This window comes from Octopus sinensis, linkage group LG1, assembly GCF_006345805.1.
Source record: "Octopus sinensis linkage group LG1, ASM634580v1, whole genome shotgun sequence".
Taxonomy (NCBI): Eukaryota; Metazoa; Mollusca; class Cephalopoda; order Octopoda; family Octopodidae; genus Octopus; species Octopus sinensis.
The window spans coordinates 43,476,263-43,491,831 of record NC_042997.1 but is presented as its reverse complement, the minus strand read 5'-3'; the positions used below and the strand labels follow the sequence as shown (position 1 = coordinate 43,491,831).

Genomic DNA, 15,569 nt, shown 5'->3' with positions numbered 1-15,569 from the left:
TTACACATGTGACCATTATTTTTAATCGTCTTGAATTTGGTTACCTTGGGACATCAAAATATCCCAGAAAATGAAACACATATCCTCTAAATTTATTTTCTGCTAATTTATAAAACATATGAAGAGCTTAAAACATTTCCTAAGCATTCTCAGATATTTCCTCTTCTGATGATTTCTCAAACTTCAAATCTTTCTTATGTTTGTTTAAAGTTAGAGAAAATTACTAATTCAGATTGACTTGTTAACTTTTGCAGCATTCAAACTCAGTCAGGTGGACACCTATCGCCTTCGGTTACAGGAACGAGAACACAGGAAAAGGTTGGCTCGTGACTATGGCTTATTTCAGATAAATGGGGGCAACAAATTTAAGTCCCAGTATGCTAAGAAAAAAACTACAAAACTTGATAGGTAAATATTGTCTTATTCTATTTGTTTACTTTTAATTTTCAGTTTCATTTCAGATGAACAATAGTTTTCTTTTTCTTTGACTATATTTATCCAACATGTATTGCTTTATTGTTTCTGACAAATCTAGAATCTAGCATTAATCTTAGAATACAAAAATATTGTTATAAAATCCTTTCTCATTGTTTCCTTCTTACTGTGGTTCAGGAAATAGAGAAGTTGAAAAAAAAAAAACCTGGGCCTGGCTGTGTGGTAAGAAGCCTGCTTTCCAACCACATGACTGAAACAAGTAAAAGAATCCCTCTCCTTTATTGATTTCTATTTGTTAAACTACAGCGGTGGTGCCCCAGCATGGCCGTGGCCTTCGGGCTAAAACATTTTTAAGGATTTAAGGATTTACTAAATTATGGAGCAAATAGCCCACTAAGGAATTGAACTGGTTTCAGGGAGGTTTAGACACATATTTAAATGGACAGATTCATGCAGATATATACGACCAGCTTCTTAGCAATTTTCATCAAACAAATTCTGGAAGTATGCTGTGCGTGAGAAGACCCGGCAGGACAAGTGAGACCATAACCGTGGCCTTCTACATGGGATGTAGCCAGTCCACTTATGCATACCTTCCCTTCTTGGGACACAAAACTCTGCTTGTGAAGACCTGTTGAGGCAAGTGAGAATCAGAATCGAAATCGATCAATGGAAATTGCAGCTGAGTTACCAGTGCCGGTGGCATGTAAGAGAACCATCCGAACGTGGCCGTTGCCAGCGCCGCCCCGACTGGCCTCGTGCCGGTGGCACGTAAAAAGCACCATCCGTTCGTGGCCGTTGCCAGCCTCGCCTGGCCCCCATGCCGGTGGCACATAAAAAGCACCATCCGATCATGGCCGTTGCCAGCTTCGCCTGGCCCCCGTGCCGGTGGCACATAAAAAGCACCATCCGATCGTGGCCGTTTGCCAGCTTCGTCTGGTCTCCGTGCCGGTGGCACGTAAAAAGCACCCACTACACTCATGGAGTGGTTGGCGTTAGGAAGGGCATCCAGCCGTAGAAACATTGCCAGATCAAACTGGGCCTGGTGCAGCCTTCTGGCTTCCCAGACCCCAGTTGAACCGTCCAACCCATGCTAGCATGGAAAGCGGACGCTAAACGATGATGATGATGATGAAATTCAACTTAAATGGTATTGGTCAATCTAAGGCTATGGCTGGAGGCATATGCTCATATGGCCATGCAGTGGAATTCAACCCAGAACCTCATGGTTGCAAATTAAACTTCGTTATCATGACAGCAATGTTTGCACCTCTGTTGCATACTTTTATCAAACCAGATCAAATTGTTGCTGTTTTAGATAACTTAATATTTTCTGAGAAACTTTCAGAATATCAAAATGTCTTCTGGATATAAATATACTGTTTTGTAACTAATTTTCTGTAGGTTATACCTTTCAGATTGATCATCTAAACACATTCCTTTGTAGAAAGCTACATATCTATAGTAGGGAGTCTATGTGGTCATTCAACCTGCTAGAAATAGCAGAACTCCTTCAAATTATATTCCCTACTGTCTTGAAAAGGGGGAAGACAAATTGGAAAATATGGTTCGAGATCCAATGCCTAAAAATATGTCATTGGTATTGATTGGAATGTTTTTATCCTAAGTCTGTTCATCAAATTGTCATGAGGTTAGACAACAACATACCCACATTAAATTTTTTAAGGTGGCACGTAAAAAGCACCATCCGATCGTGGCCGTTGCCAGCCTCGCCTGGCCCCCGTGCCAGTGGCACGTAAAAAGCACCATCCGATCGTGGCTGTTGCCAGCCTTGCCTGGCCCCCGTGCCGGTGGCACGTAAAAAGCACCATCCGTCCGTGGCTGTCTGGCACCTGTGCGGGTGGCACATAAGCACCCACTACACTCACGGAGTGGTTGGCGTTAGGAAGGGAATCCAGCCGTAGAAACACTGCCAGATCAGACTGGGCCTGAAGCAGCCTTCTGGCTTCACAGACCCCACTTGAACTGTCCAACCCATGCTAGCATGGAAAGCGGACGTTAAATGATGATGATGGGTGATGCGCAATTTATGATAAATAAATTTTCATTAATGATTTGTTGACCAAATGAGTTGTTATAAAATTATATAGTGTAAAACTGAACTGGGAGCCTCCCAACGTGACATTAGTTTTAGTTGTTAAAAGAAACTAAAGATCTATATTGCTTATCTGAATTGCTTTGGTTATTTTCTTTACTTCCAAACCAATTTTCTCAAAATACAATGATTAAATGTTCACGAGACCTAATTGTTTTTTTGTCATTTAAAGAAAAAATTGAAATTTATAATTTCCCTTCATTGCATTTTATTGGTCTAAATAAATATTGAATTTTTTTTGTTTTTTTTCCCTTAAAGAGAGTTTCAAGAAAAATTACGTGTGTTTGCAAAATTTCACACATTCCAGGAACATGTGCAGTATTATGAAAGTTTAGCGCGTAAGTTGCCTTCATAATAATAATAATAATAATTGTGTACAGTGCTCAGGTGCACTACAACTCATCTAAAGTGTATATATAATCAGGTGTAGTTTCGGCGGATTTCGGAAAGCATGAGGGCCTTAAAGGATGCAGTGTCATGGCAGTCAACAACTGACGCAGGCAGTTTGTTCCATGCTTCAGCAACTCTGAGCATGAAAAGATGTTTCTGAAAGTCATGGGAGCTGTGTTGTTTTCTGACTTTGTAGGCATGTCCACGTGTGTTAGACACATGGAGATCAAAAAGGTTCATTGTTTGATGAGAGCAGTATTATAAAATATTTCAAATAAACTGTTGCATTGGTTAGGTAATGTAAGGGGTTGTGGGTGCCACAAGATTTAAACATAAACCTCTTCAACAATTATTTGCATTTGTGACATTACACATGATTTGTTAATACTTTTGTTTCACTCATTTTAGCTAAGAAGTCGATAGTAAGATAAATTTGTTAGTCAAAGGAAGAATATTTGATCTTTCCAACTTGTAACTAGTGTGAGGAAATTATTTGTAAAATATAGTATTAGACTGGCTAAAAGATAACAGCATGAAATTTTGTGCATATTCTTAGTATTTCATTTCTTCATTGTGGCAACGGAAATCATACAAAACTCTGTCAGTTCTAATGATTAACACAACTGTGTAATGATAGAAATTTTTTTTTTTTTTTTTCAAATTTTTTTAGCTCTTGAGATCCATTCTAGATATGAAATAAAATTGTCAATTTTGCACCAACATATCTTCAATCTTGGGCAAATGTTACATGCTCACAACACTTCATATCAAATTGTAGGCTGTCAACAATTAATATAATTGAAGAAGTGCACATCAGGTAGAATTCATGAGATGGCCCATTATTGAGTGAAGAACAGAAAACTTAAATCTAATTTTATTTAATTCTTTAATCTTATACTTTACTGATTTATAGTTATACTTTTATTTTAAAGGTGAAAGAGACTTAAAAAGTCGAATTCGGGAATTATTCCGGTTCCGAAAGAATGGGTTGATGACTTTCGCAGGTTAGTATGTGCATGAGTTAAATTCTAATATTCAAAAAGTGTAATTGTGTCGGCAAGAATCAGAGGAAAGTGGATGATATTAGTGTGCCATGAGAAGATGGAACTCGCAACATCCATTTTTTAGCTCACCTGTGTATGATTTAGGTTGTTTGATTATTGTATATTTGTTTAGGTTGATATTTAGTAACTACTTGTGTGCAGCTAGTTTAACATGGACACACCATCCTTTATTTAGATTCCTTTTCCTTCTAAAGTTGTTCCTTCATGTTTATTTGAATCGGGTCCTTTGATTTAAATGTAATTGCTGGTTACTCTGACTCATCACTGGTCATTTCAGTTAGGTGTTTGACTGCTAAGTTACACAATTCAATCTGTCTAGTGGAAAATAGACAGGTGCAGTGCATAAGCTGCAAACCACTATAATTAACAAATATTTTGTTGGATAAAAGAGCAAATTTTTCTACAGACTGGGAGAAGTTGCCAGAAAACCACTCTGCTGTGTCATTCTCTTCAAAACCTTGTAAATCCTTTGATTTAGTTAATTCTTTATCATGAAGTTGCGTTTTCTATGACGTATCCTTTTAGAACTGTTTTCTTTGTTTAATGCAACTAAGAAGCACATAGACAGGAATGTGTCTGGTGTCTGTCAAAATATTTCTCTCCTATTTTAAGTTATGTATCACTTCTATCTTTTTTCAAAGTGTTTAGTACTTCTAAGGAAAGCAATTTTTTGTCTAGGGTTTTATAATTAATTCATTTGATTAATGTGTATGATTATTTATGTTTATATATGTATTTTTGTTTTATATTGTTTTTGCAGAAGTTTTAGTGTTTAAAAATAAGAAATATAAAAGAGATAGAAGAAAAAATAACAACAAACGACTGGTGAGTAATATACTGTTTCTTTTATTATCCCAAACCATTTTCCATTCCTCAGCATTACATTCGTTATCATTTTAATCATCTCTTCTTGTGTTTTTATAGCAGGGTAAAAACAGGTATTTTTCACAGAATTTTCTTTTCTTTATTATTATTATTATATAGTTACATTTATATTTCGTCATAAATGTTTTGTTTTCTCTCTCTCTCTCTCCCTTTCTTGCATCTAATTTATGTATAAAACATAGTAGAGTTTATTTCTGTTTTTCATTTTTTTTTTTTTTATATTTTTATTTCTAGTTTCAGAAACAATAAAAGAGAATAGGGAAGCAAGGAGAGAAAGGAAGAAATGGTAGCAGAGCAGCTAATATAGATATTTATCACAAGCATAGTCTGTAGCATTATATTATAATAGAGCAAAGAAAATAGAATTCAATAAGTTGTAGATAGGAAGGGGAAAACAAAAGTTGAGCAGCATATGAGGATTACAGAAAAAAACCCTAGAGTTTGGAAGTAAACTTTGGTTGGTTTAAGAATACTATTTAGATTTTATAAATTCTTTATAAGTACCATTCTAAAAAAAAACGATTCTTACAAACAAGGACAGCAGCATAGCTGTATAGTTAGGATGTTCCCTTGACAGTCATTTGGTTCTGCTTTGATCCCACCATGTAGCACTTTAGACATGTATCGACTGCTGTCACCTCAGGTTTTGGCTAAATCCTTGTGCATGCAATTTGGTTGAAAGAAACTGACTGGAGACCAGTCACAGGTGTGTTTGATTATATCTGAAGTTTATATTAGCAAAGGATGTGAACATTGGTGAAGAACCGGTGCTTTTTGAACAAAACCTATCAAGTCACTGCAGCTTCCTTTATCACTGTTGCTATGGAAAATGCAGTTGATGAGTGGTTAGCCACAATATACACAATAATAGGGATGAAAAATGGTTTAGCTAGAATCATCATCATCATTTAACATCTATGTTTCTATGCTTGCATGGGTCAGACGAATTTTGTTAAAGCAGATTTTTTTATGACTCAATGCTTTCCTTTCACCTACCTTCATCTGTTTCCAAGCGAGGTACTGTTTCCCTGTGACCAGGGATGCCTTTCATGCCAGACTGGCAACGAACAACTTGTATAACAATGATGCTTACTTATGTCAAGCCAAGGGTCTTTGTCTTGACAGAAATGTCAAAAACTTAATATCAAGACAAGACAAATGCATACATGCACACAGACATATATGTCATGTATCTATATATAATATATGCGCTTCTTTCAGTTTCCATTTTCCATATCCACTCACAAGGGTTTTGTTAGCCTGTTGCCATAGTGGAAGACACTTAACCAAACCAAAGTGCTGCACTTAAATTTATTTTTATTGAGTTGCTAGTGTTAATATTTTATTATTTGATAATGAAAGTATATAATGTATTGCTTGCAATAATATGGGTAAGATAGTTGTGAAACTGAATAATAGGAACTAGGCAGGAAGATGTCCATTAAGAGAAAACTTGAAGCCTGATGTTTAACCTTTTAGCATTCAGATTTCTTTGTCAAAAGTATTGCTTATTCATTCTCATTATTTTGAATTAACCATGCATTATTTTGTAGCTTCAAGATTCCTATAGTGCATTTGCATATTTTTAGAATGATAGGTATCTAGACAGTTTTGGCATAAAACAGCTAGAATATTTGGGCCGGATATGGCAAATTAAATGCTAAATAGTTAAAGCTGAATTTGGAGAACACAACTTGAAGAAGGAAGGAATTACTAAAGAATAATGACTGAAACTGGCCGATGCGTTCCTCCGTATAAAGCCTAGTTTACTCATTGGGCTATGTTTTCATAATATTAAGATATTTAGACTTAGATATATATATAGGGATGTTTGTAATGATATATCTCTATTTCAGTGTTGATAGTCTTAAGGTATAAAGTATTTCTGTGACAAGTATAAACTAAGGCCAAGTATAAACTAAGGCCAACTAAAGGATAAATCTCTGTTTAGTCAATTGTTACTCTCTGTTGAATTTATAGAAATAAGCATTTCATTTACATGGCTCTGCATTTGTATACTTTTATTTTTGCGTTTTTAATTTACCCAACATCAATAATTCCGCTGTACTTGTGATATTTTGTGGTATCATTGATACCTGTATTGTCTGATCAAGAATTAACTCAATTTTTGTTTTTGTCTAGGACAGCCGTTTACAGGAAGGAGGGGAATCAATGGCTTCCGGAGAACTAAAGTAAGCTTCCTTGATACTTTTTGATATTCTGATGAATGCTTGATAGGAGTTGAAAGATAATATACCAATTGTTATTTTTGTGTTCCATTTTAATAAATTTAATTAATAATGAGCAACGTGCTATATCATTGTAAAACTATCAGCTTGATACTTTAGGAAATTAATGCTTATTGTACTCCCTCCGCTCTTAACTCACAGAGATTCCCTAAAACTTGGAAGATTAAGAAAGATTCGGTTGTGTGCAATCTTTTGTCTGTTTCAAAACTAAAAGCTTACTTAGGAAGTTATCAGAGATTTGCTATTTGAAATGTGTGAGTTATTTAATACATGTAGTTGTTAAACTTAGCTTCTTGTGACTATTAGTGTTTTAATTCAACAAAATTGTTGGAAGTGATAAAGAAACTAAAACTTTTACACTGCTTCTGTTTAAAGGACTTCTATGTCAATAAAGGTGTCATTCAGTGTAACAGTGCAGCGTACACAGTGGAGTTTGATATAAAAATGATGCAGTTACTGTTTATTGTGAATCTTGTGATATAAACTGACTGCTTAGAAATTAGAGGGATCAAGGAATCATGTCCCCAGATATAACATATATGAAGAATTGGAGTTGTAAACACTACTTATGATTTGGACGTTTGTTAATATTGATAGGCTAAGTAAAAGCATGTTTGGGATGTGACATCTTTGTCAGACCTCAATCAAAGATTGCAAAAGATATTTTAAGAAGTGTAACTAAAAGTCATGGTTATGTGGTATTACCAAGGTTGAGTCATCTCAGCATTGTCACTTTGGTGCATCTACATTGAAGCATTGAGGATGAATGTACCTAACTTCATGAGCAACGAAGGTTGGTAATGCATCTTGGTATGTGTTTCTTTGTTACACCCCAATAATATGTATTTATCCAATTCTGCCAAATTTGAATACTAGTATGTTGCAATATAGTCAGAACTGCCGGTGGTACAAAAGTTGTACTGATTTAGTTGAACTGTTAAATTAGATATATTTCAATGAAATTAATTCTCCTCACTTTTGGCAATTAATATAATAAAGGAATGATGATTATTTTATTAAAGCCTTGAGTTGGCAGAACTGTTAGAAGTGCTTAGGGGTATTACTGGTCATCCTTTCAGGGTTGATAAAATAAGAACCAGTCAAGTGCTGGGGTTTATATAATTGATTATCTTGCTCTCCCTAAAATTGCTGGACTTTGTGCCAAAATTTCAACCTATTATTAATATGAAGATTTTTGTTCTTCCCTTCATATTAAACTTTTATACTAAAGCAAAATTTACTTTCTGATCATTTTCAGCGAAAACTTAGATTTACAAGGAAAAGAACCCGGTAAGTAAAATCATGTGTTGTCTGTTCATTTGAGCTGTTGTTATTGTTGTCACGTGTATTTATTTATTTGTATTGGAGTTTCGATCACTGAACTCAATATTTTCCCATTTTCATTTGCAGGCGGAAAATATGATATTTTCTATTTAATTAGAAGGAAACTGGCAGCTGTTTTTTGCATGAAGCATTTCCTAAAAGAAATAACAGGTAAGGCTTAGAGTAAGACTATTTTAAATTACATATTGGGACTAGTAGTTTGAGTAGCTATATTTTAAATTTTTATAGAATAATGTTGATCAGTTTCTCACCACAAGACCAAAATCTTTCATATCATTCATCTTCAGATTTAATGAAAATCCTCAGATAATATTATGAATAAGTTCCAATCATCAGCTAAGTTTTTATCATTTTAAGGTCCACTTTTCCATGCTTGCATGGGTTGGACAGTTTATTTATTGACGCAGATTTTCTACAGCTGTCTCCAACCCTCATCTGTTTACAAACAAGTTAGTATTTCTCCCTGGCCAGACAGAGTTCTCACAAATTGCTAGAAATGAATGACTGCTTGTAAGGCAGTGACACTCATCTACAATTATCACACAATGTCAAAATGAGATACAAACTTACATACATATACATATGCAACTGGTTTCTTAGTTTCCATCTACCAAGTCCACTCACAAGGCTTTGGTCAGCTGGGAGCTCTAAGTTGAACACTCTTGCCCATGTGGTTAGAAAATGAACAGCCCTTCCTGTCATTTTCGTACAACATAAAAGCATGACAAATAGAGTATAGCGAAACATTTTAGCATGCCAGAATAAATACTTAACCATATTTATTCCTCCCCCTAACATTCTTTGTTCAAGTGTCACTAGACTCATCGTGTAATTTCAGCGGACCAATCTTCTCTCTTGTAAATTTGTAACCATTTGCCAATATCAGAAGTTATAAAGGTGGAGTCAGTAAAATTTGGGACAAAACATGTTGCGATATTCACTTGTGCCTAGTTTTGGTTGTCTCCACTTTTCATCCCTTTGAAGATTGGATGAAAATTACTTCTGCACAAATATGTGGTTTGCTGACAAAGCCGGAAATTAATGTTACTATAATTAAATATAGAGATGATAGCAGAATTATATAGTGCCACACAAAATCCCTTCTGGTATTTATGTCATTTTATATCTGTCCTAAATTCAATGCTAGGGGTACTAGGTCTGTGGGTAGACTGATCTTACGTTACAGGGATGTTTGCAAAAGGGATATGAAGGCCTGCAACATCAATATTAGCGGTTGGGAGGCAGTTGCCGGCAACCGTGGAGAATGGCGACGTACCGTAAAAGAGGGAATACAAAGAAGCGACAGAGGGAGAGAGGAGAAATGGAAAGAAAGGAAGAGACGTAAACAAGAGACCATGGCACTACAACCAGCCAGGAACAGTCTTCGCTACATTTGCGGCACCTGCCAGAGGGAGTGTTTGTCCAGCCACAGCAGGAAATGTATCAGGACATGAAATATAAAAGCCGGACTAGACTACAAAAAAACAACAAAAACATGCGCAACTGCATTGTCTCCCGAGACAGAAAGGATGCCAATGCAATGCAAATCCAATCTCGCTATCTGTTCACATTTTAAAACCAGAATGTTGACAGAATACGTAGCAGTTAAATCTACAGGCCCTTTCTGATGTGGTATCTAAATTAGAAATCATTTATTATATTTGTGGGAACTGTGTTGTTCATCTCTACAGAACCAATAAAAATAATAATTCAGTTGTGTGATGAATAATTATATATTCCCTTCCTTTATAAATATAAGAAAAATCATTATTGTGAAGGTTGAAGAGTTGAAAAAATGGTTGGACATCAGGTGTTTCAGTGTTTACCTATTTAATTTTGTTTCTTTATATTCCTAAGTTCTAATGTTTCTAGAATTGTCAGAATATATGTCCTTCATGAATTGTGATTGATTGAATTAATTGTACCCAATATCTCCAGACTTAAGAAAAATCATTATTAGAAGGCGAGTGGATGCCTGACATAGGACTTAGTATTTAATTACGTCCCTTTAAGAGGCAAGTAGTAGAAGTAGGATATGAATCCTAACTGCTTTTTCTGAGTTCAAACTCTGCCTTTCATCCTTTCAGGGTCAATTAAATAAGTTCCAGTTACGCACTGGGGTCTATCTAATCAACTTAAACCCCTTGTCTGCCTTTGTTTGTCCCCTCTATGTTTAGCGCCCCCTAGTGGGCAATAAAGAAATAAATATGTAGTTACCTCTCGTTACTTCCTGCAAAAGTGTTAGTTTGCACCAATCTGGCAGGGTTGATAAATTAAAATTCCACTGAATTTTTAGGGTCAATTTAATCTCTATATTTCATCAAAATTTGTGCCTTTGTACCATAATTAAAATGATTGTTTTGTTTCTTTCTTTTTTTTCTAGGTTTATCTTTGACCGCAGCATCTCTGATCAATCACAGTATTACTTGAGTGATGATGGCCTCATCGACTGAACTGTTCCTGATTGCTGAGATTGTTTTGTTGTTGTTCTTCTGCTGCAGAGAAAGCACCATTGTTGACTCTGAAGTGTTTCATTTCACTGTCTCATGGGAACTGCAAAGCATTGCCATTGGTGTGTGATGGAGAGAATCAACAGCAAACCTTTCTGCTGCTGCACTGCTGCTCAACTAGAAGTGTTGAACGTGTAACATAACAGGTCTGGTCAAGGCTGGCTCCACGGTGACAACTGGGAGTGTTAATAGTCTTCTGTTATAGAACACAAGCCAGTTGAACTGAACGGGTGGGAGGGCGGGGTGGAGTGCTCTTTCCCCACCATACACACTCACACCCCTTTCCTACCTACAACACATCTGGATGTGCTGATAAGACTGCCGTAACAGGTTTTTGCTTGAGCAAAGTCAAGCAGAACCATAGCTGCTGTCACAGCAACTACCAACAATTACAGACAGTTTGCTGTGCTTGGTCTGTAACCCAATATCAAAACCTGATCAAACAGACCTATCGTTGAAAACATTCCAGTTTTGAATATCTAGTCTTTATTTTAGATATAATGCATACAGTGTTATTTTATAAGTCCTTTCTTTTTTTTGTTTAAGATAGCAAGGTGTGATTTGAGGGGTGTTTGGTTGTTAAATCTAACAGCTTACACATTTATATAGAAACTCTTTCATTGATTCACTAGTGCCACAAATCTCAAATTGTTTCATGTCTCCCGGGTGCTAAAAGTAATCTGTTTACCTCTTTTGTTGATTCATTCTGTGTTATAATCTTCTTGTCCAGGTAGCCAACCACTGGAATCAACTAATCATTTGTGCTCATAAATGAGTATAGATTGAGGGCCTTGTGCACCAGGGTAATGCCAGGATGGAAGTGCAAATGGGATGCTCATTTTGTTATGATCATCAATGCTCTAAAGATAATTGGAGGACCATAACTCTCTCAAGCTCCATCATTGCTCATCCTTAAATAAATCCAGATGTTATCTTTATATATTTGATGCCATATCAATTTTCTGTGCTAATTTAAAGCTCCAACAGATAGAGTTTTAAATTAGAATACTGCTGTCCTGGCAACCCCTGAACCCAAGTTCATAACAATTTTTGAAATTCTTTATTAAGAACAGTCCTGGTTGAGTTGGAGAAGTTCTAAACACACATTTTGAGCCTGAAGGTTTAGGGACTCAAAATTGTAGCTATTCATAGGTTTCCCTTCTTAGTTGCTATAAATAAACCAAATCTTTGATCCAACAAGACCTAGCAAAGAAGCAAGTAAGATGGGTTGTAAGTCTATTTTAATACTGCCAGCATATTTTCTTTGGAAGTGCATTGATTTGTAACCTCTTCAATAGCTCTTCCCTTATAACCCGAGCTGACTGACTTAGTTATGGGTCTATGGTGACAGTCCCCTTTTTGAACCTTTTACATAAGAAGCTATCCTACCATTTTGATGGAATGAAAACTTCATCCAAAATACGTTGAGTTGTTTCCCCTTTGGTGAGGTTAGGCAGGTCAGCTGAAGACTGGCATTTCCTCAAGTCTTTGATTGTATGTAAGGCTTTGGAAATATATCAAGGCAATTAGAAATTTGAAATTTTCTATCACCCAAAACCTAGGGACATTATCATTGAGTAATCGAATTATCATGTCATCATATTTGATATTATTTGTTATTAGTTTTTTTTTTTTTTTTTTTTTTTTTTTTGGCAGGTGGTTTCTCTCACATACACACCTCAGAATTGTCATGAGAGATACCTATCAAGTCTAACAAGGGCTTCCCCCCCCCCCAACCATTCAGTAAACAACTTGGAGCCTTTTCTTTAGTGATATACCTGCCGGAAGTAGCAGTCATATCTCTTTCAAATCATACCCTACTGTCTTTAAAAAAAAAAGGAAAAAAACCGGAGGGACACATTGGAGAATGTAGTCCTAGATACACTTGGTGGGGTGGGGGAATTAGGTTTTCAAACCTGGAGAGTCTTTGATCATAGGTCAACTCAGTCGGGGCTGACTGAAGGCTACACATAACAGGTACAAATGCTGTCTGCTGGACCAAGGGGCCACTGCCATAACAACAAACAACTGGATGTACCGTGACAGTCTGCTATAACTACTTATCTGTTTGGTGGTGGTGGTCAGCTGTCCTACTCCCCTCTTTCTTGCATGGTTCTGTCAGGGCTATGCCACAACAACAACCAAACATGTTAACAATATTGCTCTCAACCCCACCTCACTTCTCTTCCATCCCTCTTCTCCTTTTTATCTCCTATTTTCCTCCTTTTCAATATATATATATATATATATATATTAGTTATTGTCTTTATTACTATCCGACTGTTTCTCTTTTCTCTCTTTTTATTTTACTTCCAACTCCGTTTTCTCTTTGTGTTTCTTTACCCACTTCTTTGTCCCATCTCTCTTCCCCTCAACCTTTTGTCATCTCTCTTCCACTTTTTTTTTTTCACTGCCCTCTCTTTCTCATAACAGTTACTGCTGTTGGTTGTGACTTTTAAAACTTTCTGGAGACACTGTGGAAATTTTGGATAAACCAATGTACATAAATTATTTACTTCAGTGAAGTTACCACTTGATGGGTGAAAGCCTGTTAGTCTGACATAGTGTATGTACCACACAATGAATGTTAGTGTATGTAAGCATTGATGTAAATTTAGGAGAGTGTGTAATATAGTTTTCATCTTTTCCTTTTTTCACATCACTCATTTATTGCTACTCACAAGCAATAACTTTATTTATTGACTTAACTCTTTATAAACTGCAAATTTATATCTGTTGCAAAAGCTGTTACCTTATAAGGCTTTCAATTAAAACCACAAGTTATTACAAAAAAAAATTCAATAAAATAAAAATAACAACTACAACAACAAAAAATGCAAGGTCTTTTAATAACTATATCTGAGTGACTTCATCCTTTTTATTCTTTCGTTTTGTCTATGTCACGATTTTTTCTTCTTTCTTTCCCAGTTTGTTTCTATGCCAGCATTGGTTAAACAAAACCTGTTGAAGATTTTTCTATTGCTGCATACACTTCATTCATCAATCTTTACTTATTCAAATAAGGTATGTTCATACCATTGGTATTCACACACACCGAGACCAATGATACCTTGGAATTTACTGGACTGTTGTTTACTGAAGACTAAGCATCACCAATTTTAGTATAAATGGTGTTAATGAAAGAACAGGGGAACGACATTAACACACATGTGAGTGTATGTATTTGTCATCATTATTTAATGTCTTTTCCAGGCTGGCATTAATTAGACAGTTTGACTGGAGCTAGTGAGCCAGAGAGCTGCACCAAGCTCCAAACCGGTCAAACTTAGTGGCTATTTTTCCTAATATTTGACAACATGGCAGCCTGGCTTCTACTGATTGGGATGACTGAGCCTTTGCTACAGCAGCTGTTCAGATTTCTTTTTGGATATCTGTTTTAGGTAATAGATCAATAACATCAGGTAAGGTTCCAAGCCATGCATTTGATATATCTGGATTTTTGTTATCGATGCCAGTAGGAATGGTTTGTAAAAACGTTTGTACATAGTTCTGTACTGCAACTTGTGGAGGCACAATGGCCCAGTGGTTAGGGCAGCGGACTCGCGGTTTCAATTCCCAGACCGGGCGTTGTGTGTGTTTATTGAGCGAAAACACCTAAAGCTCCACGAGGCTCCGGCAGGGGATGGTGGTGATCCCTGCTGTACTCTTTCACCACAGCTTTCTCTCACTCTTACTTCCTGTTTCTGTTGTACCTGTATTTCAAGGGGCCGGCCTTGTCACTCTCTGTGTCACGCTGAATATCCCTGAGAACTACGTTAAGGGTGCACATGTCTGTGGAGTGCTCAGCCACTTGCACGTTAATTTCACGAGCAGGCTGTTCCGTTGATTCGGATCAACCGGAACCCTCGTCGTCGGAACCGACGGAGTGCTTCCACTGCAACTTGTTCTTTCTGTAATATTTGGAGAAATGCAGCCCGTTGTATGTCTGCTTGGGTGGGCATAGTTCAAAACCTCTTGTATTCGAGGCACCACTTTTTCTAGTCATTCTGTACTACCAGATTTCAAAAGGTCAGGTAAATTAACTACACTGAGTTGTTGGGATTCATTTCGGGCACATTGTAAAATATAAACAGTTCGGTCAATATCAGACAAATCTTCTGCAACAGCAAGAGACTCAAGTTCTTCATTGCTCTTCAGAGTCTTTGTAAGAATGCATTCATCATCCAATGAAGAAGCCTCTCTCTGGTCATTCATCATTTAACATCCATTTTCCATGATGGCATGGTTTGACCAGGGCTGGTAAGGCCATGGACCACATGATGCTTGATTGTCTGTTCTGGCATGGTATCTACAATTGTATGCCCTTCCTAATATTAACTACCCCCACAGAGTGTACTGGGTGCTTTTTTTGTGGCACCAACTCTGGTGTCAATTCTACTGTGGCAAACGAGTCTTGTGCCAGATATCTTAGTCATAAGGCTTAATGTCTTGAGATCGTCTGTCAATACTTCATCTCACGTTTTCCTTCTGTTAGAAATAACAGTTAAATCCCATGCTTGATCTGAAATTAAACAGCAACATCTTCTGCTTTCTCTGTTGAGTTTATTGCTCAATT

The 15,569-nt window shown here is 36.5% G+C and overlaps 1 protein-coding gene across 4 annotated transcripts in view; it reads left to right on the top strand.

The window, feature by feature from the left end:
* The window catches only part of LOC115211447 (transcriptional adapter 2-beta), a 34,574-nt gene extending 20,723 nt beyond the window's left edge, over positions 1-13,851 (top strand). For 3 of the 4 annotated variants that reach the window (XM_036500570.1, XM_029780118.2, XM_036500582.1), the window contains 8 exons: positions 255-408; positions 2,810-2,889; positions 3,874-3,945; positions 4,766-4,830; positions 7,033-7,082; positions 8,398-8,429; positions 8,550-8,633; positions 10,867-13,851. In XM_036500570.1, the coding sequence (XP_036356463.1) occupies positions 255-408; positions 2,810-2,889; positions 3,874-3,945; positions 4,766-4,830; positions 7,033-7,082; positions 8,398-8,429; positions 8,550-8,633; positions 10,867-10,913 (584 nt within the window). In that variant the 3' untranslated portion in view covers positions 10,914-13,851. The remainder of the gene's footprint in view (positions 1-254; positions 409-2,809; positions 2,890-3,873; positions 3,946-4,765; positions 4,831-7,032; positions 7,083-8,397; positions 8,430-8,549; positions 8,634-10,866) is intronic. The other variant, XR_003881668.2, reaches the window with a different exon arrangement.
* Positions 13,852-15,569: the final 1,718 nt, after the last annotated feature.